Source organism: Perca flavescens, chromosome 16 (genome assembly GCF_004354835.1).
Source record: "Perca flavescens isolate YP-PL-M2 chromosome 16, PFLA_1.0, whole genome shotgun sequence".
Taxonomy (NCBI): Eukaryota; Metazoa; Chordata; class Actinopteri; order Perciformes; family Percidae; genus Perca; species Perca flavescens.
Window position 1 is genome coordinate 17360521 of NC_041346.1, and position 26087 is coordinate 17386607.

Sequence of the window (26087 nt, forward strand, 5' to 3'; positions counted from 1 at the left end):
TTAACTTACGGCCAAACCTAGAGCTTTTTGCTCTAGTTCACTGTAGTGTCGTGTGGTTCCTGTTTCATGCTTGTTAAGTAGGGTCTTTTTGTTTGTTTTTTTCAGAAATGTCCGGTCTCTAATGCCTGGTTCTCCCTCCAGCCTGTAACAGCAAAAAAATAAGTCTTTTTATTTAGTCAAATTTAAAGATGGTAGTGTTGTGTTTTTTGTCATTTCCCAGAAAGCAATCATGCTGAAGAGAATCCCAATATTTATGTATCACTTTTATTGAGGGAACATTAAAGCACGTTGAGTTACTGACCAAAATGTTACATTTGATGCGAGAGAGAGCTGCCAGAATGCACAAAAGTAACGTGATTTCTTCATTTTTACGATGTAGCTAATGTGAAACAATGTTTTCATCATTCATTTCAAGACTAACTGGTGCCTGAGATCAGTAACAAGACAGTTAACAATTTCTCAATCTGTGTACATTGTTGTAAAATATATATATTAATTAAACACCTAATTAAATTGTTTTGCTATTTCTGTGTTTCTTGTGCAATGGGATAACAAGTAATTTAATTTATTTCAGTGTTCCTTCCTTACTGTGTGGGAATTGTGGAAATACCATAACTGTGCAGCCATACCACACATTCAGTATTTCCAACACTAGTGGGCGCTGCTGGTAAAGGTAAGATTCCTGCTTTAAATTGACACAGCTCCAAAACAAATTCTAGTTCACTGTTTTGTTTTACTGGACATGAGCTAATAATTTTTTTTTCTTTCAAGGCTGTTAAAGCTACTGTGCCTTGATACATTGAATTACACCAACTAGTCTGTCTGGGAATTGTTGAACCAGCAGCTTTTAAACAAGATTCAGACATTTGAAATCGATTGACATTAAAAAACCTGTGGAAAAATCTGACAACACAAGAACTAACTGGTCAAATTCCTCCAACAGATGGCTATACATTTCAATAAAACAGGTTTGGAAACAGTACAAAGCTTCTGTCAGAAAATATATATAAAAATACAAAAACATGTCTCATAAAAAAGTAAAAATACATTCACAGAAGGCTTTTCAAGTAGCATACCGCTCTGTCGCTTCTTCCAAAATTGTCTTTCCTGTTACGTCGTTTTCTTCAGTAAAGGGCTGATGATTCAGTGAGGGCCAGACTTATGTCTGAACCAGTGGTCATACAGCTGCTTCCACATCTGTCTAGGAAACCAAGCATCTTAAGTTTCCGAATGTGAATGAGTGGTTTTCAAAAAATCTAGCCCGTGGAGTCCTCAAGAATCTGTTGTTTTGACTTCACAAAACAACACATTTCTTCTTCCTCTTGTGTTTCCTTTGTTTTCGATTGAAGGCCAAAGTTCTTACGGTGGTCTCCCTGAAAATGTCTTCCACGTTCTCCTGATACTTCGCCGAACACTCGAGGTAGAGCTCTGCATTCATCTGCTGCCGTGTCTCTTCACCCTACATCCCAGACCAACCCAACATTGACACAAATAATTAGACTGTATAAGGTGATAAATCGACTTTGGAAGAGATTTGTTGTTGTATTGATTTACTGTATCAAATTGTAGTGTACTTCCTGTTAAAGTTTTTATAGATCCCTAAATGTCTGCACACTACTTGCTTTACCTGTGTGTATGTGATGGGAGCCTGATTCATGGCCTTGAGCTTCCTTGCACATTCTTTATCCTTCCTGAGGTCAGTCTTGCAGCCAATCAGGATGACCGGAGTGTCCCGACAGAAGTGCTTCACCTCTGGGTGCCACTGGGTAAACAGAGTACGAATTTAAGGATCTGAGGCATTGTATGTCTGTTCTTTTTAACATCAGACTTTGTTCTTCAGGATCACAGCTTTCGAAAGCATTCAGAAAAGAGACAGTCCCAGCACACCTGCATGCATAAGGGGGTCAATGTCCACATGCAGGCTCAGTTGCATGAGTTAATCATAGCTAAAAGAATGCAGCCAACTCCAACAATCATTTACAAACTGAATTTGAACAGCAAACCTGAAACTGTAACTTGGCATGTTGTGAACGTACCACAGAAAGTATTACCTTTATCATGACATTCTCATAGCTGGTGGGGTTGGTCACATCAAAGCAGACTAAAATCAGATCGGCGTCTTGGTATGAAAGCGGACGCAGTCTGTCATAGTCATCCTGTCCTAAAAGAAGGAAGGCACACAATACATGTTAGCTGGTATATGTAAACCTGTGCACACAATTGTACATAACAATTCTTACTGACTAAACAAAACGTCTGGTCTGATTCGGATGCAACAGCCTGAACATAAAGATATGAAGTATGTTACAAAGTTTGGGTGGTTCTATAAAACCACATCCTGGCCTCAGCTTCCTGTTACACTGATGTAAGGGCACCCTGCTGCAATAATGCAAACGATAAGCTGTCATAGGTTTTCCTGGAAATTAAATGACTTTAAAAACGATTCCGTTAACAATATGAACTTCATGTTTCATGCCCCACAAAAGCACAGCAGTTTGGAGTCAAGCTGGGTATTGTTTAAATCGATACTGGTGCCAAATCAATACCTTAATTTAAGTACCACTAGAACACAATGCTACAGTTTACAGAACATGGCATTTTTTTGATACCGAGCCCTTGGGTTAAACAGATGTTGGTATATTGTAAACTAATAGCAATACTATTTAGTACAATATTTATTAGTCTGACTCTATTGTTGGTCTATAATAGACTATTTAAGGGCTAAAATAAAAATACAATAACTCAGCTATTTTAAAACCTGTTTAAATGTAATTACACATTCAGCACATTAAATAGGAGGAATAAGGGGTTTTATTTTATTTTGATTATTTTTTTCTCACTTATATGTGAGGTTAAAAAAAATCTTGCCCTAAATTTGACTCTAAAGTTGGTTCCCTTAAAGCTTATAAGTAGTTGATATGCAAACAGTTGATCCGTTCCTGAAAGATGATGTTGATGCTGCTCTCTGACGAACACATCAACCTTTACCACTTCCTCTGTCAGTTTCAGAACATCAATATAAGGACTAAACACCCAGTAGGAAGATGTCTGAACTTAAAAATCTTAAAAGATATAAAACTATAAAATAATTTCCCCTTCTGGTGACCTGTGTGTGAGTGCTGTTCAACTGCACAATGTTTCTATTGTATTCCATCCAGTGCTCTCTCCACATCATGTGAAACGTACTAAAAAAAAGAATCAAGGGTGTTCAATATGGAGGTGATTTTTGATCAAGAATCTTACCAGCTGTGTCATACAGGTTGAGCTTTATCTCTTTTCCTCCAAGAGAGATAGTGGTGACATATTTTTCGAACACTGATGGCGCATATTTCTGTTTTTGGCACACAAGAGAAAAATGTCCATTTTATAACACAGCTACTGTATATTTATTACTAATAACATCTTATTAGTGATCCCTATAATGAGTGGAGCTCAGGTTTTTAGTTTACTAAATTTTGATTGAGAAAAAGGATTTAGATCAGTTTAAACATTATTAGAGTCTCAAATATGGTAAGAAAAAATACTATCTTTATGAACAAATGGATATACAATATCAAGAGATGAGGTACATTACATGGCATGGAAGCTCTTCTTACCTCTGGAAAGTCACCTTTAGCATAAACCATCAGAAGAGATGTTTTCCCGCAGCCTCCATCTCCCACTATCACAATTTTAAGTTCCTCTCCCTTTTCTGTGGTACCATTAGCAGTCCCAGCAGCACCGTTTTGTGTCATTTCGCCTTCAAATAATCAAACAGGTGCCAGGCAGGACGGGGCTGAAGATATTCCCTCCAGATTTAAGTTAAATACATGATTAATCTATATTTGGAAAGGCTGAGATGATGTACCAGCAGTGTCAAGAGAGAGGAACAGACAAGCCTCATGTTTTACCGGGTAGCTCGCTCTGTTCACCACTTCCTGTTCCTGTTACATTGAAGCTCTTTCCAATTGACCCCCTACACTCCTCTCAGTCTGCTCACTAAATGCATCACTGGGTAAGAATGCACATGAGGAGCTGTTGAGTCTGGCTGCTGCTACTCCCTCTATTGCATGTTTCAATTTCTGGGTGGGCACTCAATCTGAAGCACAGCCTCCATCGACAGAGGTGTGTGTGAGAAATAAAACTGAACATATTTACTTGCTGATGTAAAAAGTCAGCAGGTTTTCGTTAACACTAACAGTTATCATTACAGTAAGATCTTGAATGTATATAATAAGTCATGAATGTGTGGCCTTGATAGCTCCATCAGAGCTTTTTACTTTTGGGAACTTGCTTTCTCAGAAACGTATACCAGTGAAAGGCCAGCCCCACTTATTTTTTAGATGACAAAAATAATAACCTACCAAGTAATAAACCAGCTGCCTCACTTCTCTCAGATTCCTCAATTATATATAGTCTGTATGCATTTTATTTTGAGTTGCCCACCCTTTTCATTGCCAGGAGTGGCTGTTTGAATCAATATGGAATATTCCTTTAATGGTAATTCATTAAATGCCCGTCTAATATACATGGGATTTCATGGTCATGACTGACCAAAAATACCCACTTGTCATTATGAGAAACCAAAGTATGAGGTGTGTATATAAATATGAGGTACAGAAAATTCGAGCAACCAATCTGCTGAATCTAATCATGCAATTGGTAAAAAGCAGATTAATTGACCATGTTTATTCCTGTATTTTCCTTTTAATGTGAGCCATATTTCTCTGTCCAGTCTGTATGGCTGAAAACAGCAGTGACATCACAAATTGGGGTGTCAGGATCAACTATTCTTTCTCATCCCATAAGATGAAATTCTGATTTATAGTATGTTACCTTTCTGTAGAAAACGTGTGTGTGTGTATGAATTATGGTTGAGCCACGTGTGATAATGACCAAAAGCAACTACTGGATATCAAACAAAATTGATGATTGAGAATGTCAATGGACCAGTATATGCAATAAAATAATATTTAACATTAGGTTTGGAAATATGTTTCAGCCAAGTCGATAATAAGTACAGAAATCAGTTAAAGTGGGTGTCAGAAGAGAGATCATAGAGAATGAGCCTACATAATCAGAATACACAAAACTGTTGTATTTGAGATTACTATTGCTTTAGTAATTGTAATGTATTTTATTTAAACAGGGACAATGCAGAAGTTAACATTAACCTTGTATAAGAACAAGGACAGATGCATTGTACCAGGTTGTAGCACAAGTGCTATTTTTGAGTGAAAATTTGTGCAAGCTGTCCCTTTAAGAGGATGAGCTGACACTGTCCTTACTTTGACTATTTTAAGAAAACATGTCATCTTAAGTATTTTTGAATACACACATTTACTACAATAACGAAAAGGGAGTTTCATCTATAAAAAGAAATTGGTGTAAAAAATGTTACCCTGAGGCATGAATTATGTCTATTGTGTATTTTAGTGTGTCTCTCATGACAGGCTCAAATACCGTTTTAAAAAAAAAAAAAAAGGAAACATTTATTTAAACTTCAAAATTGCAACAACAACTTGATTCAGTTTCCACAACAATAAAACATAAACATGAGGGTATATTCTATTTATTTTAAAATCTCAGAAACACAGACAGGGGATAATATGAATTGCCATGTATAGAGATCACAAACCATAATGTGTAATATTACACTAATAATGCATGCACATATTTGAGAGCTAGAAAAAAGAAAAGCCTCGAAAGAAGAAAAGCCAACGTTTATATAAATAAAATAAATATAGTACTACTAATTAAAAACCATGAATAAGCAAGTGTATCCATAGATTAAAAAAAACACAAAGCACAAAAGGATACCTTATTTGATTCAGTAAACAATCCGTCAGAATAAAAAGGCTGAGCATACAAACAAAGACAGGGCAGTTTGCCTGGCTGCCTGATTATTCTGACTGCACAGAAATAGCCATAAAACCGTTCTCATGTGCTCCATATGCTTCTTCAATACGGCATGATGTAGTACAAGCTATGAAAAATGCCTGCATAAAAAAAATAAAGAGTGCTTGTTTGACTTACAAGGTGAACTGGCAGCCTAACATGTGAATAACGTAGCATATAAAGGATATTAAATTGTCCTGTAGGTGTACAAAATATCCATACGTGTAAAGCCCCTTTTCATCAATTAATAAACAGAAACAATTGTCAAAAATAGTTTTTTCGCCGTGCAGAGAGACAGCTGTCCTGCAGAAGAGAGGCCAGTCCTCTGTGTGGAATATTCCAGTCTGTCAGCGGCGCGCAAAACGGAATGCATTGCGCAACCCACCGGGGAGGTTCTTTTTAACAAAGGCCTATAAATAACCTCATTGGCTGATGTGAACGCAAAATGTTAACCTTTGTTACACACACAAAACCTTCTTCACAAATGTGTCCCCATTGCACTGGGAGTGGGGGTCTCGAAACAGGGTTGACTGAAAGGAATGCTGTCTGCAGCCTCGTGACCTGCAAACGGAGGAACGCGCGCACTTGGCAGACCGAGCAAGGAGAGGATAACAAGAAAAACAGGCCTCTGACACGCACCGACAACGATTTGGTCTGCTCTCATAAGCAGATATGTACACGCTCACACACAAAAAAGGGTGTGCGTAACAGGGGCCATAGTGGCCCACCTGAGGACCGAATTAAGACCCCCCTCTGTCTATTTTTTAACTCGTTGCCCGAACAAAAGATAGAATCGCATCTTTGTTAGTTTGTATTTTCTAATCTGTAGCATTTAAAACACTCGATGTTAGTGATCCGCCGGTCTCTGTCTCGAGCCAGAGAGCACGCGCGGAAAGCCCGAAGCACCCACTCTTTCCAGTGACAAAACAACAGGGCTGCAGCCTGCTGCTGCAGAGAGGATTCCTGATGACCTTATATGGCAGTGTGGGGGAGCAGCAACACGCTCGAGCTCTCATGGCAACCGTCCAGAGCTCTCGGATTACTGCTGTTACCAGGGCGAGTCAGCCCAGCAACCGACAGCAAAATTTATTAACGTGTCCTTCCTTTCACGCACTGTCGACTGTTTTTTTTCTTCTTCTTCTATTTTACTTATTATTAAACATACATACATGCGAGTAAAATCCCCCATGTCGATATGTGTTAAGATTTCCTGTTGTATCACCGAGAAATGTCCTTGGAACGAGGCTCTCTCACCGAGTGAACGAGCCTCTCCCAGTTATGGCGCAGCAACATATCACAGCACAGTGCTCTCCTTTGTCTGTAAAGAAGCCATTTTGAGGCAAGAGAACAGCAGATAAACCATTGAACAAGTGTAGCCTACACGTTACCAAAGGGTCTCTTTGGACAAGGGAAGCAGTGAAATTTACGAGATTTCTCCCCTTAAGATTCCTTTGCTCGTTTAAGACTTGGATTAGGATGTTTTGAATACTAAACTGTAAGTTTACAATATCAATCAAAAAAATATGGGTTACAGTTCAAATTTTCTTTTAAAGTCAATATAACGTTAGTTTTGCTGATAACGTTTAAACCACAATTATTTATTGTTGTCTGTCCTCTATTAGAACACGTATGCTACATGTAGACATAAAATGGCAAATTAAGTGAAATAGCTCAAAATCCATTACCTTTCAAAACAACATTTCCTTGTGGCATTATGTGATGTAGCTCAGTTAGAAAATGTCGAAATGGAAGAGGTCATACTTGACTGCAATCCTGTCTTCAAGGAGAGAGAGGAGATGGTTTGCATATTGCCCACACAGATGATGCTTGAAGATGCATATTCGCTGGCTGAGAGGCAATGCCTACCACTGATCAAAAAGTTTTCAAAAGAGCGTTCTATCTTTCGTGCTAATGGAATCCCTCTTTTTCAGGAGACGCTATCCCACCCCTTATTAATGCCATTATTAGAGGATCCGAAGATGGAGCTGAAAGCATTCCTCCTGCCCCTGCGTTTAGGCCTGTTAACTGCATTTCACCAAATTGCTGAGGTAAATATTTTCACCATAAGAGTTTTCCCTCCATCTGTTTCCTCTTTGGTTTGAAAGTCTATTTTTTAACCGTTTTAGAAACTGTAAAGGGCTACCTAACTTGGCTTCTGAAAATACATTTAAATGTGCCCTTGAAGCAAGGTCAAGCCAACGATTACACTTTGGACAGATTTTAAATGGCAAATGGACAGCACAAACCTAATCGTGCTTGAAGTTGTCTCCACTGTTGTAGGAAGGGTATAAACACACAAGTCACCAGCGTTGCTGTTGTGAGAGGAAAGTGTTTAAAGTCATTAATCAAAGCAAATGACCTATCAACAGTCAAAATTACAGACAGGCAGCACAGTAAACTAGTTTGCAAAAGGCCATTAGTTATCCATGGCCTGCTTTCTGGCATTTGAGTAGCAGTGGCATATAACCTGGACTGTATCCTGAACTATATCTATATGTCAGCATGCCAGTGAACATATTCAATAAAGTTGTCTATTATACAGATGCCAACATTTGCATATATGATCAAATTGATGAGCTCAGATAACTTGACAGAAATCACTTTTGATAACAGTAACTGCATGCCTCACATTTTACATTAATAAATTAGCAAAACTGTTAAATTATTATAAAAGAGTTGAACTTACTCATTGCTACTCATATCCTACAAGGCCATGAGTGCAATGCCAAAAATCAGCCATTACACATTGTCACTTCAACTGTGTTTTCTCCTAATTTAACATCTCCAAAATCATACAACTGTTTATTCACAACATTAGGTTTCTTTTCACTTAAGAAATATAAATACTATTATATGGGTGTGCCATGACCTAGTTAAGACAAAGATGGATTCCAGGCAGAGGAAAAAAGGCTCAAGATGTCACAGGGTATTACATCCAGTACATTCTCTTCCTTCTTCTCAATCCTTTAAAAGGAGGAATCATAGTTTTATCATAGTCCGTGAGAGATGAGGAAATCAAGTGTAAGATCCCTTTTGGAACAAAGGAAACCCATATAGGCCATTGAGTCCTGTTTTAGGAAAATGGCTGCCGAGAGCGCTCGGCCCCCTCTCTCTGCTCTCTGTTGAAGGACTCCTGAGCCGTGCCTCTAATAGCAGACAGCTTCTCTGCTGCTGCGCTCTGATTGGCCCGCCGAGCTGCCGCTGTTAACCAGCCAATTGCCCGAGCACTGCAAAACACTAGACAATGTCAAACAAAATCTAGTTTGGTCGACAATATACAGTTTACAAATATTATTACAAGCGAGAAATCCATACGGAGTTACGAATATATAACTAAAAGCTCCGCCGCTGGTTAATACTTTAAGCGAGGACCAACAGAACGGTTTGGCACTAGTTTGTTGGTCTAACGGACAGAAAAACGTAACAAACCACCGCATTCCAACGGTTATTAACGTTAGCCTGACTGTTAAATTCAACCGTTTACCAACCGAGTTGCGTATTATAATCCTGTTCATCTGGCAGAAATTGCACATTAGCAGTCAACTAGCTCTACAGCAGCTCTCCAATCCCATTAGTTTGTTTTCGTTTTCAAATTATGTCTCGACGTGTTTGTATCTGTGAAGGACCACAGGTCTGGCCGCAGACCTGCGACCAAATCATTTTTATTAGCCTTTAGTGGCAGTTAAGAAGACATTTGCCCCCTGTGTCTATCTTGTGTTTGCCATTTGGGTAAATGCAATCGGCAGATTCCACACAAAATGATTTAGAGGTTTAGCGACAAAGAGCGGTTACCGGGCCAATAATACGCTCATGTTTTTATTCGAACGTTACTTTCGGAGTAATTTAAAACATAACGATTGTATACAATGCTATAACATAATTAAATAGCCAGTGAAAATATAAATAAGTTTGTAGCGAAAGTGCGGCTAGCATCGGAGGTGGGCAAGCCTAGCGGTGTATTGTGGGAGAGACAGAAGCTACAGACCAGAGGCACACGATATGTGTTGGCTCTCGCCGAAAAGGAGGCAGTATTCTTCAAGCTAAATCATGTAATGTAAGAGGCGAAAGGAAAGCGATTTAGTCTTTTCTTCAATTAAAGAAAAACCACTCGATCGGACAAACCATGTCCAAGCCAGGGGAGAAAAACAGATTGAACGAAGACCATGGCAGAAAGCAGAGTTCGAGTAAGCTTATTCTTTTTTCCTCTTTCTCCAGCCCTCCTAATGCCTGTTTTCCGTAAATGGGATATACGCTATATCCCGTTTTCGCTTTCCCTTGGGTTAGCTACCCCTGCCACCAAAGTCATGCATCTGTAACGTTTTTAAAGTGTTGGGGGCTGGTAACGGGACCGTGTTTAGCGTTGCCTCACGATAGCTCTTCTCTCCTTGTCGCTGCCTGTCGTTTCAGGTTTGGCGAACGGCATGGACAGTCATCCCGTCTGCGGCTCAGCGGAGAAGCGGAGTCACCACTGGAGAAGTTACAAGTTGATTATCGACCCGGCGCTGAAGAAAGGGCCACACAAACTGTATCGCTACGATGGACAGACTTTCAACATGCCCGTAAGTGGACCGCCTTCGCTGCGAAACGGCTACAATAGTAACCGAGTAGCCGACCTCCATGATAGGTTACAATGTGGCTGTGTTGCTGTGGCCGGCCACTGGTGTTTTCCAGCATCTTGAACTACTTGTCGGAGGTGTTCATTTTAATCCAACACCTCGTCTGGTTTGCGTAAAACTACTTTGCAACAAGTTCTCGCCGTGTGAAGTTGTGAATGCGATGGATAACAGTGTTGTGCCCCCTCCTCTCCTGCAGAATCCCGGGATACCACCGGTGGAGATGGTCCGAGACCCGAGGATCGGTCGGCTGTGGACTAAATACAAAGAGACGGTCCTACCGGTGCCGAAATTTAAGGTATCTACTCTGACAGAAAGAATGATGCCAGCTTTTTCCTTGTGGAAAAGGGGGGCTGTCAAAAGTTGCAGACACACCCCCCCCTCACTCATCTTTGGGATGTCGGGTGACATTATGTTGTCGGATGGGCTATTAAAACCCAAATTGCATGCACTATAATGCGCGAAGGGGGATGACTGGGTATGCAAGTTCATCGTACCCACTCTGGCAAGGTTGTTCTTATCTCAGCTGTCAGAAATGACCCCACATGGTGCAACGTTAACCCGAAAGCACACCTAACGTTAACTCCTCTTATTCTTCTTCCAGATCGACGAGTGTTATATCGGCCCTGTGCCTCCAAAGGAGGTGACATTCGCCAGGCTGAACGACAACATTCGGGAAGGATTTCTCACCGACATGTGCAAAAAGTTTGGAGAAATCGAGCAGGTGGAGATCTTGTACAATCCGAAGAACAAAAAGCACCTGGGGATTGCCAAAGTTGTTTTTGAGAATGTGAAAGCCGCCAAAGTGGCCGTGCAGTCGCTTCACAAGACGTCTGTTATGGGAAACTTCATCCACGTGGAGCTGGACCCGAAAGGTAAACAGTGATTCAGTCATTCTAGGAGAAGACGTGTAACCTACATTATGCACGATCAAGCCTGTTTTCTGCTGAAGGAGCAAAACATTCTCCTCAAAGAGGTATATTCTCTTGTTTTGAATTATTAGAAGGACCGCAATCACGTGTGTAAATTCACGTGCGTTGCCTGGTAACGTGGGGTAATTGAATTTCATTGAATGTAAGCCTGCTCCCACAAGCCCAGCGCTGAGGGGGCCTGTGTACTCCCACTGTGCATAATTTCAGACCTGTAAACAAACACAAACCAATCTGTCAGAGTCCTCTCCGTCTTCACATCATCTCTGTTGAGTCACATTTAAAAGAAATCTCTAAAATTGTTGCTAAATTTTCAGTCAGTAACACTGTTAAGATTCAAAGATTCTGCTGTTGCTTCTGACTAATGCAGAACAGCAACTTTAATTACTCTTAGGTATTTATTATTTGACTTGCAACAGTTTTGCATCTGTTAATTTAATTAGCAAAATAAGGATGTTTTTAATTACAATGTGTACAGTGTTTACTGGCTACACAAATGTATTAGTCTTGAAAGGAATGACTGTTGCATTTTGTGTAGCACATGTTAAGTTTAAAAACATGTTTGGACCATTATATTATAGCATCTACCTACTGTATGTATTACATATAACATTTCAGATTACCATATGCACATTAACAATCTTTATTTAGTTTTAAAAAGCCTTCTGGCATTAAGCCTGCATTATAGACTTGCATGTTTACCGTTCTGCAGGTGAGAATCGCCTTAGATACTTCCAGCTCCTGATGAATGGCAGCTACACTCCGCAGACCCTGCCTGTTGGTGGAGAGGAGGCCAGAGAAGTTTCCCCTCGTAGCCTGGCAGAAGCCTTACTGGTAAAAACTTTTATTTTGTTCATAGGTTTATGAGAAATTGCTTCCTAATCTGTGGCAGTGGGAGTTCAATAATCATATAGTTTAGTACAGTTTCTCTACTGGTTTATGCAAGGTTAGCCTGATGCTTACTGAATTGCAGTGTTACTTTGTAGAAATAACTTACCAAACTAAGCTGACATGCTTATCTGTAATTTATTTTATCAGTGCAGCAGGTGGTGGAGTAGAGCAGAGGAAATGTTATCCAGACCCTTGCCTGTGGACTGAAATCACAAAGCCACTGAAACGTGCACTTTGGCCTCGTTACACGAGATCCCCCAGGCATTGTGCCCAGATACTCTTATCTACTAGTTTCTTTTTTTTCTTTTTTTAAAGATTCACTGTGAATTGTAACTATTGGGCAAAAATCATCCAACAATTTTTTTTTATGACTGCATTGATATACAATAGCTTCTAAATTACACTCCAAGACATTTTTTAGTTGTGATGGTAGAGGTTTTAGTGGTGTGAATGTTTGCCTGTGACACCTTGATTAATCTTAATCCTGTTTGTCTCCTTTAAGGCCTGCGAGCCCATCCGCAGGTTGTCAGAGAGCAGTGTGTCAGCTGTTGGAGGAACACTGCCACCCAGCAGCTCCACCACTCCTCTGTCCCTGGAGACAGGCTACTCCAGCCTAAGGCAGGACACACCCCAGTCCCAGGGAACCCCTCATACCCCACGCCAGACAGGTACGCCCTTCTCTCAAGACTCCAATTTCTCCAGTCGGCAGTCGACACCGGCGTACCAGTCCAGCCGGGCCGAGAGCTCTGGAGGTTACAAGTCTCGCAGACACGAGAGTAAGTTCCAGGATGCGTACAACCGCAGACCGGAGAGGCCTCAGTACCGCAGCAACATGTACCGAAGCACGACGTCTGAACAAGCTCCCTTCAAACAGCACCAACTCACCCCACCTGAACCGCCACCCTCCACCCCTTCCTTCACCTACACAGCTCCTCCCCCCGCTACGCCTAACTTCAACTCCGCCTTCTCGCCCTACCAGGCTCCTTTGCCCCCCGCGTTCCCCCCGTCAGAGCCTGCTTTCCATCACCCAGCCCAAAGGGAGGGCGAGTACCTCCGACCACCACAGCCACCTCTGGCAGCTGCCACTGACTTTTTGCCCGTCAAGGAGAGACCAGAAACTCCTCCGATCCCAGAGCCCCCACCGGAGCCCTTGCCCCATCCAACCACCCCTCCTCCTCAAACACCAGAGCACTGCCCCTCACCTGGCTCCCCCACGCTTGATCCAGAGCGCAATAGCCTGGATTCCCGCATTGAGATGCTCCTCAAGGAGAAAAGGACAAAGCTGCTGCCGTTCCTGGAGACGCGAGACTCAGACACTGAGGTGCGAATGGATGGAAGTCCAATTTCCTCCTCATCCTCTCAGCTATCCCCAATTCCCCCTTACACGAGTGGCTCCCAAGGTGGCCACCAAAACTCCCGTCCCTCTAGCACAGGCTTGGAGGATATAAGTCCAACCCCACTTCCAGACTCGGAAGATGAAGAGCCAGTTCCCGGAACTGCTTCCCTGATCAAGAGAATCAGTTCTCCTGTCCAGGAGAAGACGAGGAACAGTGACCTCAAAGATGGACATTTTCGAGGCCACACTCCCACTGAAAAAATGGAAACGGTAAGACACTGATTTTTTTTTCTGATATTTGCATGAAACTTGTGTTTATATGAAAAATAACAATATGCATATTTTCATGCGTTAGGTTACATTTCACAAGAAACAGCACCCCCATTTTTCCCAATGAGCTCATATTGATAGTCTTAATTGATAGTAGCACAATGCTGATGTTTACTTACAGCTGTGACAGTTACAATGAGGACACAGGAAGTGAGGTCTAGTTTCAGTGCAAGGTTGTAGTAGTAAACTTTCCCTTTTTGTTTCATTTTCTTTTATTAGGCTATGCCTCGCAAAGGAAGTTCTGATCTCACAGCAATCTATGTATGAAGGCACCTTAAAAAAGGTGTATGCTATTTCAGTTGACTGCTACTGCTGTTTGTTTTTGTGCAGAGTACAAATATGATCTTTAAAGGACTAATAAGTAGTGTTTGTTCCCGTAATAAAAGTGTATTTGTTAGCACAGTAGTCTCTGAATATGTGTATAAAATATGCATGTAAAACAATTGACATAAGTTATGAATGAAAAGTTTTAGACATAACTCACAGCCTTACAAATACTTTCACATTCATATGAAGTTGATCTCCTTGTTTGAAGTCAGAGTAACATCATCTGGCCTATGATGTTGTATTTCTACACTGTGTGCTGTGCTTTGAAAGGAGAAATAAGAGCTGCTCTGCTGTTGGAGAAACACTCTTGTTTCCTCTTTCAAACACTCACCACACGCTCACACAGAGGAAAACACAGTTTGGCAGTTAGCCCCATTCAACACCACACTTCCTGGTTTTACCCTGACAGTCCGGATTGGCAGCAGCGTCTTATATCTCACATTTGAAGTTATCACAAAGCAAGCACTGCAAACAGGTCATTTTGGATAATGATGCCACTCTCATGCTGAGTTTATTCTCATTATTTTCATTCCTGCAGCAGTTGTAACGTAAATCCTTTGTGAAAGTGTTGCCCTCCCATTATGCACTATGGTTTTAGGAATAATCGCTGTGATGCCTAAAGCAAACAGCTCTGTTTGGAAATACGCTGAGACCAACAACATGGGTCAGGTGTGTTTGAATGTGCTAGCGTGAATACTAAACTTTGAACTCAGATCAGCACTTAAGTAATTTGTTGCTCTTATTTTGAATGATTTACTGAGTAGCCAACCTCAGAGCAAAATGTGTCCATAGCACGGAGTACTGTAAGTTGGTATTGTTTAAATAACCAAAACATAAAAATGTGTTTTAAGCATCCAAAAAAAAAGAAAGGATTGCTTTGGAATCAACATGAAATCTTAAGTATTGTATCAGAACCGGTTGAAAAGCTTTTTCCTGAGCTTTTTGACCATATCTCAAGGTCTCCATAAGTCGATGGCGTTTGCTCAGTTGTCATGGAAGGAAAAGGGCAGATGATTGTTCTCGTGTAACCTGTGAAAAATACACGTTAACCTTGCATAGTCCTGACAGGCTGTCCCTTTTCACACAGGGTCATCAGTCGTCGGGAGAAGACATGGAAATCTCTGACGATGAGATGCCAGGGACTCCAATCTCCGGTGGAGACTGTGGAAAGGGCATTGTCATGAACTCTGCGGTGTCTCCGATGCAGAGCATTTCCATCCCTCCTCCCGGCTTCCCTCCTCTCCCGCACCAGGCCGGCTTCCAGATCTCACATCACCACCTGGCCCCTCACTCTGCTGTCATGGCCGGTCACCCCGGAGTGCCTCACCATATGCTACCACCCATGGGTCCCTACCCTCATAGCATGATGCCCCTGGTGCAAATGGAGCTGATGAACTGCTTGCGGTGGGAACAGTGGAGCACCGTTCCCATGTCCTTCCAGATGCAGCAGCAGATGCTGAGTCGCATGGCTCAGACTAGAGGGCCCTATCCTTATCCACATTTTATGGACAGTGGTGCATCTGGGCCGTATGGGGGACCCTACGTTCCTCTGACTATGGGTGCTACGCCTGCTAGCGGCGCAGCACCCGAACAATGGCAGCATCCCAGTATACCAAAGTTCAACCCTACTGTTCCTCCTCCTGGATATGAGACTAAAAAGGAGGATCCCCACAAAGCCACTGTTGACGGTGTGCTGCTGGTCATTGTCAAGGAGCTGAAGGCCATCATGAAGAGGGACCTCAACCGCAAAATGGTGGAGGTGGTGGCTTTTAGAGCCTTTGATGACTGGTGGGAAAAGAAGGAACACTCAGCAAAGGTAAGTTATTCCAAGATGCAAATACAGTGTTACCTACTACAGAAGCAAAGAGAGTAATAATATCCACACATGCACAGTATAGTATGTGTGTGGGAAAATATACTTGCCCTGACTTCTAACCTATGTAAATTGAGTCGAATAATGTCCATATTATATGATTGCATTACATTATAGAAGCCATACATTGTAGACTTAATCAAGAAATAGTCATTCAGTTTGCATTGTAGCACAACTCTTCATGATGACCATCAATTCATCAATCAAAACATGCTTTTTTGCAGATTATTAAAAAAGAATAATTATAACAACCTCTCTGTGTAGTTTTAGCTAATGTAGCTCTCTGTCCAATCTGCATCCACAAGAATCTTACATTAATGTTTAGTGTAATTTATTTATCAAGGTAAAATGCTAAATATTCCTTGTTTCCAGATTTTTAGATGGGAGGATTTGTTGCTCTTCTCTGTTTTATATCTCTAAATTGAACACTTTTTGGTTTTGGACTGTTGATCAGGCAAAACAAGCAAGTTAAAGACATCTCCTTTTATGATTAATTGGAAAAACAATTAACTGATCATGAAAATAAAGAGTTGCATTTACATGAAGCAGCATTTGTTTCATGAAAGTTGTTGTCATTGTTCAGTATAACAGGGTTTGATACAATAACTTACCAGCATTAAGAATCATATAATTTTTTTTCCCAGGCATCTTTGACACCAGTGAAGGGTGCAGAGGGAAAGGAAGAAGAAAGACCCAAACCCAAAGAAACGATGGGTTCAAGTCTGCTGGAGAACTGGAACAAGGGCGAGGGACTGGGCTACGAGGGAGTGGGCCTGGGAATTAGTTTGCGAGGAGCCATACGCCTGCCCTCCTTCAAGGTAAGCCTTGAAATTTGTCTTTTAGTAGGACAAGGAGGGATACTCCTTCCTTTTCTCGATCATTTGCAGCTCCTGTTGTGTTTAATGGTTACATGTTGCGCTCAGGTAAAAAGGAAGGACCCGCCTGAGGCTGCAACAGCAGGGGACAACAAACGAGCCCGACCCTCCACACCAGTGGATGACGAGCTGGAGGATGAGGGTAACCCTCTCTTTTGTCACATTTACAATTCTCTCTTCTTCCTGGTTTTCTCTTTTTGTTGTTGCTAAAAGCTAATTTATCTTGTGGTTCACTTCTGTCAGACCGGGATCGAGACCCAGCCGAGCTCCCATCGGACGATTCCAAAATGGATGCCGACGCTGCAGCAGCGAAGCGACGGCACTCGCGGCCACTTGAACTGGACAGCGAGGGAGAGGAGGAGCTGGACACCTCAGGAAAGGAAGAGTCATTGTCCGACAGGGAGGAGGAGCCTGATGAAACTGAGGCGACAGATAGGCTGTCGTCAGGCAAAGTAAGCCGTCTCAAAAATGACCATTAATTGTGTATCTGTTGGATTGTCTTTTACATCGTGTGCATTGAATATTTCTGCATTTTTTTTAAACATTTTCATGCTCTGTGATCATCTCTTAGGAGAGTGGCGATGAAGAGGGTGATGATGAAGACTCATCCAGTGAAAGCGCTTCCTCAGATTCGTCTGATGAAGGTACCTTAAATATCAAACGCCAGCAGTTGGTTGGGTTTTTGTCTTATTCCTGTAATTGATCATTTCTTTCCCCATTTCTTGCAGAAGCTGAGAGTTCAGCGTCCTCTAAAGCCAGCTCAGACTCTTCAGCAGAAAGTGCGGACTCCTCCGAATACGAGTTAAGCTCGGAAGAGGAAGAGGATGAGGTGGAAGAACAGGAGGCGGCGGCAGAACCAGATGTGGAGGCTGAAGGCAAAGTGGCCCAGACCTCCTCGTCCTCTTCATCCTCATCAACGTCGTCTTCTGATGAAGAGGAGGGGAAGACGGAGACCAAGGCACCAAGCCCTCCTGCGGGACCGGTCCCAGAGGATAAGGAGAACCTGAGGAGGAGACCTCCTAGTCCAGCGGAGGAGGTGACGGGGGACCTGAAGCCGCCATCACCCAAAGGCATCCCAGGTGAGCGTCTGTCGATATTATACAAGCCGAATAATACAGCATAGGTATTAATCGTTTTTTTGCTCTATTGAAGTCAGATGTTAAAAGAAAGGAATATCTTTTCTTGTCTTCTAGTCAAAGAGCGAGACCTCAGTGTGGACCGTGACATTCCGGTAGTGAAGTCTGAACCTCAGGAACATGTAGCAAACCTCCGGCCACCCACTCCCACAGGCGCCCTGCCTGACAGCGAACAGGAGACAAAAGCCAAAGGTAAAGCGGAGCCCGAGGAAGTACCCTGCACCCCAGGTCAATTAGCCCCATCCCACATAGATGCAAACACACCTGTCCCCAAATCTGTCTCCGCATCTTTAATGCACCTCCCTCTCCCTCCACACCCGGCAGTAGAAGGTCGTTCCCTCCTTCATCCGCCCCCTGGTCCCCTGCCTGACCTCCCTCAGCGGGCCAGGCTCCCAACAGACGAGGATATCCCCCGCACGCCGGGCAGGGACCTGATGGAGCGTGCCCGAAGTCTGGGCAAGTCTCAGAGCACGGACACGGTGCCCATAACACCCGGTAGTGATGCCCCGCTGACGGGCAGCAGCCTGCTGCTTAGCTCCCCTCACATCCCCGGTAGCCCCTTTTCCTACCCTGCACAATCCCCTGTCCTTAGTGCTGGAGTCCCCCGCACCCCAGGGAGAGACTTAACCTTTACCCCTGTCTTCCCTGACCCCACAGCACTGACTCTTAACAGGAAAATATCCTCTGAGAGCCTGGACGATAGACCAGTTTTTAAAGAGCCGCCCATCTGCGCTCTGCCTAACCAGGCCCTGTCAGCTGGAGCAGAGCATTCAGCCAGTGTCCCTGAAGATCTGCCCGCTGGTCTCACTCTAGATGTCCCTGTCTCATCAGATACTGCCCCATCAAAGAGGAAACCTGGACGACCCAAAGGCAAAAAGACCCCCGCTGTTTTGGCAGCTGATGAGTCTTTGGAGCTCTCATCCGAGTCCACCCCTTTGCCTCACGACGCACACCTCGGCGATCCATCCACGCAAACGATATCTGCCAAGTCCCCCGACCACCCGAGCCTGGACTTCCGGGAAGGAGAGGTGAAGCCTCAGACGGTCCTGCCTGCCGAAGACGGCTTCCTGTCCTACGAAGAAGAGGCACCTGTGGCCGTAAAGCCTACACGGAGGGCACGGCGATGCTGGGAGGAGCTCCTGCTGGGCAGCCTGTCCCCCGTCACCTCGCCTCCCCGGCCATACTTCAAAACGCGCTCCGAGTTTGAGGAGATGACCATACTCTATGACATCTGGAACGAAGGCATAGATGACGAAGACATTCGGCTTCTGCAGATCACTTATGACAAGATGCTCCAGCAGGATAACGGCAACGACTGGCTCAACGACACGCTCTGGGTCAACCATCCATATATCCTTTACTGCTCAACATCAGCTGATTTACACCAAATGGTTTTATTAATAATATTAATCTTTATGTAAAAGTCACTTTTCATATACAGTCTCCACAGAGATCAGTCCAGTTAAATAAGTGTATTGTGTGTGTGTGTGTGTGTGTGTGTGTGTGTGTGTGTGTGTGTGTGTGTGTGTGTGTGTGTGTGTGTGTGTGTGTGTGTGTGTGTGTGTGTGTGTGTGTGTGTGTGTGTGTGTGTGTGTGTGTGTGTGTGTCCCCCTCTGGTGGTGTAACTCAGGAACTCTTTGGCTTCTATTGAATATCTGTTGAGCTTCAGTGTTTTGGCAGCTCAGCTGTGGTCCAAGGCCTTTTTTTTTTTTTTTTTAAGTTTCTTCCTTGACTTCTCTGCACCTACCAACATCCCCCGAGTGAAGAAAAAGAGAAGAGATGACGGCATGAGGGATCACGTGACCGGCTGCGCGCGAAGCGAGGGATACTACAAGATCGACAAGAAAGACAAGATCAAGTACCTTCAGAGCACAAAGCTGCAGTCAGAGGAGCCGCCGTTCGACACACAGGTGAGTACAGACTTCTGTGAAAGTGTACACGTAAAAACCTCAGAGGCGTCACAGATGTTGTACTGCTGTGGGTGGACACGTCTGACTCCATCTTCTTCCTGCAGGGTATGAGTATTCCCGCACAGGTCCAAGCCTCTACAAGAGCTGGCTCGGAGCGGCGGTCGGAGCAGCGGCGTTTGCTGTCCTCGTTCGCGTGTGACAGTGACCTGCTGAAGTTCAACCAGCTGAAGGTAAACACTGTCAAACCGAACTTTGCTCCAGTAGGCAGTTTGATTTCACCCCGAATTTTGTTTTCAAATAAGAGCAGTAAGTAAGAACAGAAGACAATTATGTCATCTACAAAAGTCACACTCTGCTCCACTTTACTCCTACAGTTCCGTAAGAAAAAGATCAGATTCTGCAGGTCGCACATCCATGACTGGGGTCTGTTTGCTCTGGAGCCCATCGCTGCAGATGAAATGGTCATAGAGTACGTGGGGCAAAACATCAGACAGGTGAGAGGCAGTTGATTGGTTCGTTTGAAGTAGTTTTTTCTGTGGGTACATAAACAATAGTTGCATTTTTTTAAATGTAGCTGCATTTATTTGACTCTCTTTCTCTCTTTCTGATGGATTATACTGTGTATATACGTAGACTTTATGGGGTGCACAATTCCTGTTACAAAATGCAGTTTATTAGAATCCTGAATGTTTCAAATTTGCTGGGACACAACCAAATTTGGATGTTGCTTCGACTGCTGTAACAGCAACCCGTAATAACTACCAAGCCCGATAGCTCATTTTGCTTTGAAGCACCAGAGCTGTTGATATGTTGGCTGATGGCGAGATGCACGGTCCGGTAAATGAGCAAGTCCCACTGATGGGGTTAAAGTAGAGATCCAGTGGAATTCTGTCAGATAAAGCCAGTAGTTTAATTTTAAAGCCGTCAGACCTCTTAATAAGTGATAATCCTTCATTGGCAGGTGATTGCGGACATGCGGGAGAAGCGCTATGAGGAGGAGGGCATCGGCAGCAGCTACATGTTCCGCGTTGACCACGACACCATCATAGACGCTACGAAGTGTGGCAACTTCGCCCGTTTCATTAACCACAGCTGCAATGTAAGACGACAATCCACATGATGCTCCTTTTTGTAAAAGCTTCAGCACCAAGCGCGTGAAACAGAAACCCAAGTTTAAAAGCAATCTAACGATGCGTTTTCTTTCAGCCCAACTGTTATGCGAAGGTCATCACGGTGGAGTCTCAAAAGAAGATTGTGATCTACTCCAGACAGTCCATTAACGTCAACGAGGAGATCACGTACGACTACAAGTTCCCCATCGAGGACGAGAAGATCCCCTGTTTGTGTGGGGCAGAGAACTGTAGGGGAACGCTGAACTAACATCCGTGTGAGGTCACTCGTCTCCAGGGTGTAAAAGTGCTGTCCTCAGACTGGGCTATTTTGGAACAAGGAGAAGAAACCTGCTCGTCTGTAGGGCCCTCTTCACATATTTAACTCTAGATTTGTTTACGATTCATGGTGCTCTTGAAATTAAAAAACACATAGTTTTTTATGTCTGCCAGTGACCCAGAACTTACTTAAACACTTGACTTGCTGGTGCAGCATTTCCTCTTCTAAACGTTGGGACAGTATTTCAGCATGGCTCCTTCCACATCCAGTCCTGGTTTGTACAGTTTTACACTTCTCGTTTGTCTCATAAGCTTTACGTAGACCACACGTGGTACAAAAACAACAACAACAACACAGACTCACATGTTCAGCTGCTTACTAACACTGTTGAGACGCACAAGCCCGGCAGGAAAACGCCTCTCTGTGGGAGAAGACGTGGTCGGGCACCTGAGCAGATGGGATGATGGCGGAGTGTCGCGGCCCGACACCGGACTGCAACCCTGCTCTCTCGCTCCTACCTCCTCTGCACCAGTTTTCTTGGACATTAATCAAACCGATAAAAGAAAATTCAAGCAAAACAAATGGTTAAACCCTACCACAAAATATGGAATATTTGGATATCATGCCTGCTTTCACCAGCCAATAATGGATCATGCTGCTTCCTATTTGTTTATGCAAAAAGGTAAAGATGACATTTAGAATTTGTATTAATGATATTCCAGTGTTTTCCATGCTTGTTTCTTCAGACACTATATTTGTGTGTGTGTGTGTGTGTGTGTGTGTGTGTGTGTGTGTGTGTGTGTGTGTGTGTGTGTGTGTGTGTGTGTGTGTGTGTGTGTGTGTGTGTGTGTGTGTGTGTGTGTGTGTGTGTGTGTGTGTGTGTGTGTGTGTGTGTGTGTGTGTGTGTGTGTGTGTGTGTGTGTGTGTGTGTGTGTGGCCGCAGTGTAGAAGGCCCCCAATCATGCAGAGCAAGAAATTCAAATTTAACCAGTTCTTGTGCACTGGGCAGCGATTGAAAATACGTGTTAAACTAAGTTTTCAACTTAAGAAGAAATAATAATTTCTCTCTTTAAGTGCCATATGAATGTAAAACTTGTCTATGTTTTAACCTGAGCATGCCGGTGGTGGACATAGAAGTCTGTTTTTGCTGCCTATTTTTTCCCGCCGTGGGTGTTTGATGATGTTTCGGCTTCTTACATCTGTACCTGGGATGACCGTCTCATGTTAGTGTCCTATTCAACTGTAACACTTATTACTCTACCAGTGTTCAATGTTCTCATGCACAACAAAGTGTTTCTACGACCCAATAGGCCTTCTGCCAGGGTTGTTCTTTCTTTATAAAGACATTAAGATAAAAAACAAATATTACGCCCCCTCTCAGCCATTCATTTCCCCCATTCAAGACCAAGTCAGTCATTGCTTTTCATTCAGTTGGATCTATTATGGAGATTTTCTTTTTTTTCCACTAGTGATGTTTATATGATTACCTGTACAGAAGATCTAAAGCTTTTTTATCTTAACAGGGGCAACACTTTTAAGATGCATCTTTCTTTCTCTTTTTTTTTTTTTTTTTTTTTTTAACGAAAGACTGAGTATTTAAAAATATTTTCAGGGAACTGTAAAGAAATCTGAGGGTTGAAAAAGGTTGTTTATTTAAGGAAAAAGGTCCACTGTGTACAGGAAAAAGTCTCCACCTCCTTTTCTGAAAGATTGTTTCTTGTAGAAACGTCTTCATTTTCTGCCCATTTGCTTTGTAATCCTAAAATGTGTAAATACTGTAACTGTGAATACTATATAAATATATATATTTTTGTTCCCTGGAATTTGCTACGCGAACACAGCTCAGAGCTCTATGAAAAGAGTGATGAGCTGGTAGCAGGAAATTCAGCTTGTGTCAAGCTTTGTTTTTTTTTATTTTCTGTTGTAAATTCTATGAAAAGTTGTTTGCGGTGTAGAGAAAAAAAAACGAAACGGTGCAGAATCGGCATGGGAAGAGGATTGAAGCATCAGCCTGTTTCTCATGTCTATTTATTACACAACAAATGTATGAAAAAGGAAAAATGGAAATAAAGCAATTTTGCATACATCCATAAACGGTGGTTGTTTTTCATTGGGCACACAATATGAAGATGAAATAAAGTAACCATACTATAAGTGGGCTTATTATTTGATGGATGATCATCTGAAATAAACCCAGACAGTCCTACTGATGCTGGTTTTTCATGAATGGAAACAGTAGGCAGCAGCTGACCAAACAATGAGTCTGTGTCAGGCTAGTTTGAGTGAGGAGCTCGTCATGTGATTCACTGTCCTCCGACAAACACACACACACACACACAGTATGTTTCACACCACCAGTAACTCCAAATGAAAGCATACACTGTGGTGAATGCAGTACTTTGAGTCTGTGAAAAGTGCTATATAAATTCAATTTATTATTATTATTACAACAAAACAAAAAGGTCAGCAGAACATATTTGGAAAAAAAGATTGTAGGTATATTATATACAATGTAGATTATTTTTGTGTAATGTGATACAGGAATGAAAGACCAACAATGACATTCTCCAAACCAGACTACTGCTTTTTAGAGCTGTTTTTAAGTCTTTCTGGGCAAGTCTCAAATTTCAGGCCAATTCTCATATCCTTGAGGCAAGTCCATGCCATGTCACAAGTATTTATAGTTAAAGTACAAGGTGGAAGTGGTGGCCTTGCGGTTAGAGACGTTGAGGAGTGAAAGGTTAGTTTGATCCCCAGGTATCTGCCACTCATTCATTTTTTATGTTCTAGGTTTTTAGCAGGTCAAAAAAGGGCTGGGCGATATGGAGAAAATCAAATATCCCGATATTTTTGACCAAATACCTCAATATCGATACTGCAGCGATACTATAGTGTTGACTGTTGGTGCTTTCACAAAATATTTACACAATGAGATTTTTGATGAATAATCATCAGTAATGTGGATCTGACTAAATAATAGAACAGTTACAACAGTCTGGTAAGTTCAGAAAATGACATCACTTTACTGTAACGCAGCCTTTAAAACCAGGAAAAGACAACACTTATGCCATATTACGATTTTCCGATATCCAAAATCTAAGACGATATCTAGTCTCATATCACGATATCGATATATTGCCCAGCTCTAGGTCAAAACTTGAGACTTGAATGTTTTTGTTGTGTAGTCTCAGGTCAGGCCTTCAGAAAGTTGCAGGTAATTTTTTGTGATTTACTGTAAGGCTGGCTCGAGTTCCACAGCTCGGCTGATTTCCCCCATCATTCTGTGGTTGAAGCTGTGTTATTAATCAGTAAATTCAGCTGCTGCTGTTTGCTTTCAGTGAAAATCTGCAGCCTGACGTCACCTCTGCTAAACCGTGAACTCACATAGGCTACACATAGTCCAGAGAGAGAGAAAGGCTTACAGTGTGTGTGTGTGTGTGTGTGTGTGTGTGTGTGTGTGTGTGTGTGTGTGGCCTCGAGGCCATGACAGGAGGAGCATGGCATGAAGAGGAACACACACACACACACACACACACACACACCCTCCACACCAAGTGATCTGATTGGTCAGACGTTATCACTCCAACTGTGTTCTCTTGTTTTGTTTCCAGCTCATGATGTCATGTTTTTATTGTAGCACTTCTGATGTTTACAAGACAAATTGAGGTTAACCAGTTAAACTCATGATTGGCTGTGTCACAGACTGTATGTGCCTGCTGGGGTGTGGTATTTTAACACGTTGATGCGGACACACCTCAGCCACAGATTTACAACTCACTGAAGTATTTTTGCATAATAGTCATCGCCTCGCTAAACAGTGAACAAAGCAGAGAGAGAGCAAAAGTCTCTTGACTTAAAAACAACAACAGCGCATGGGACACAGAATAGGATGTGTATGTTTATTGTTTAAATACAGGAAATATATTAAAAGACATTTAAGTGTCAACCTCATATTTAGATTTTTTTCTTGCATTTGTTTTTATAGTTGTTCAGTGTTGCCTGAAGTCCTTCCTACCTGTTGCTGGTGGATCCTGGCAAATATGCAAATGATGCACACACACAGACTATTTAGTTGGTTGTTGGATGCAGGAGTATATTATTAATTACAGCTATTGTTTTCCTGTTATGACATGTCAAAATATCAGTGAAAATAGCAGATTATGGGAGTAACTTAATGCAGCACATAGCCTACCATGTTCTGGCAGACATTACGTCCCCACTGCATTTGTTTTTAAAAGAAACTCTGAGATCTGTATTAATGAATAATACTTAATGTGAATGTTGCCTTCCTCTTTCTTTTTAGTCATGCTAGCGCCACCATGAGGTTTACATTTGTTTGTTTTTTATTGAAGTATTTCAACTTTCTATCAAGTGCCATCACCAGGTCAACATTTTCATTTGTCCCATACTTTGATTTATGATCAAATACCTGCGAAACTAATGACATCCCCATCACCCTCAGGTGTACTTTACTTTGTGATTATTGCTAATTAGCAAACAGATAAATGATTAGCAAACGTTAGTATGCTATCATGCTAAACAAAGACTGAACTTAACTTTGTAAGTGGTGTTCTATGAGCTCTATAGTCCAGTAATACACT

The 26087-nt window shown here is 42.4% G+C and overlaps 2 protein-coding genes across 7 annotated transcripts; one reads left to right on the plus strand and one right to left on the minus strand.

Moving 5' to 3' along the window:
- Window positions 1–245: 245 nt before the first annotated feature.
- Window positions 246–9616, minus strand: rhof (ras homolog family member F). Of its 4 annotated transcripts, none has more exons than XM_028601531.1 (6): window positions 9366–9616; window positions 3597–9104; window positions 3244–3331; window positions 2052–2161; window positions 1628–1762; window positions 246–1459 (listed from the first exon to the last, which is right to left on the minus strand). In XM_028601531.1, exons 2-6 carry the CDS (start codon window positions 3732–3734, stop codon window positions 1295–1297), a joined length of 636 nt encoding a protein of 211 aa, XP_028457332.1. In that variant the 5' UTR covers window positions 3735–9104; window positions 9366–9616; the 3' UTR covers window positions 246–1294. The 4 variants fall into 4 exon arrangements, with proteins under 4 accessions (XP_028457332.1, XP_028457333.1, XP_028457334.1 ...); XM_028601532.1 differs by having other exon boundaries at window positions 3597–8189; window positions 8564–9616; XM_028601533.1 differs by having other exon boundaries at window positions 3597–7195; window positions 7563–9616.
- Window positions 7088–22268, plus strand: setd1ba (SET domain containing 1B, histone lysine methyltransferase a). Of its 3 annotated transcripts, none has more exons than XM_028601525.1 (19): window positions 7088–7372; window positions 7809–7925; window positions 10285–10436; window positions 10690–10788; window positions 11095–11365; window positions 12132–12253; window positions 12813–13916; window positions 15391–16119; window positions 16821–16994; window positions 17100–17193; window positions 17295–17503; window positions 17623–17695; window positions 17780–18130; window positions 18245–19537; window positions 19931–20097; window positions 20202–20327; window positions 20472–20591; window positions 21059–21196; window positions 21304–22268. In XM_028601525.1, exons 3-19 carry the CDS (start codon window positions 10299–10301, stop codon window positions 21475–21477), a joined length of 5382 nt encoding a protein of 1793 aa, XP_028457326.1. In that variant the 5' UTR covers window positions 7088–7372; window positions 7809–7925; window positions 10285–10298; the 3' UTR covers window positions 21478–22268. The 3 variants fall into 3 exon arrangements, with proteins under 3 accessions (XP_028457326.1, XP_028457328.1, XP_028457325.1); XM_028601527.1 differs by lacking the exons at window positions 7088–7372; window positions 7809–7925 and adding an exon at window positions 9170–10061 and having other exon boundaries at window positions 18245–18379; window positions 19019–19537; XM_028601524.1 differs by lacking the exons at window positions 7088–7372; window positions 7809–7925 and adding an exon at window positions 9170–10061.
- The last annotated feature ends 3819 nt before the right edge of the window (window positions 22269–26087 follow it).

Excerpts from the sequence above, each read along its gene's own strand:
- rhof (XM_028601531.1), bottom strand. The coding sequence starts at position 3,734 with ATGACACAAAACGGTGCTGCTGGGACTGCTAATGGTACCACAGAAAAG. Across the intron at positions 2,162-3,243 it reads CAACCTGTATGACACAGCTG|GACAGGATGACTATGACAGA; the intron begins GTAAGATTCTTG and ends TCCTTCTTTTAG. Across the intron at positions 1,763-2,051 it reads ATGAGAATGTCATGATAAAG|TGGCACCCAGAGGTGAAGCA; the intron begins GTAATACTTTCT and ends CTGTTTACCCAG.
- setd1ba (XM_028601524.1), top strand. The coding sequence starts at position 10,001 with ATGTCCAAGCCAGGGGAGAAAAACAGATTGAACGAAGACCATGGCAGA. Across the intron at positions 10,062-10,284 it reads TGGCAGAAAGCAGAGTTCGA|GTTTGGCGAACGGCATGGAC; the intron begins GTAAGCTTATTC and ends CTGTCGTTTCAG. Across the intron at positions 20,328-20,471 it reads TGAAGTTCAACCAGCTGAAG|TTCCGTAAGAAAAAGATCAG; the intron begins GTAAACACTGTC and ends TTACTCCTACAG.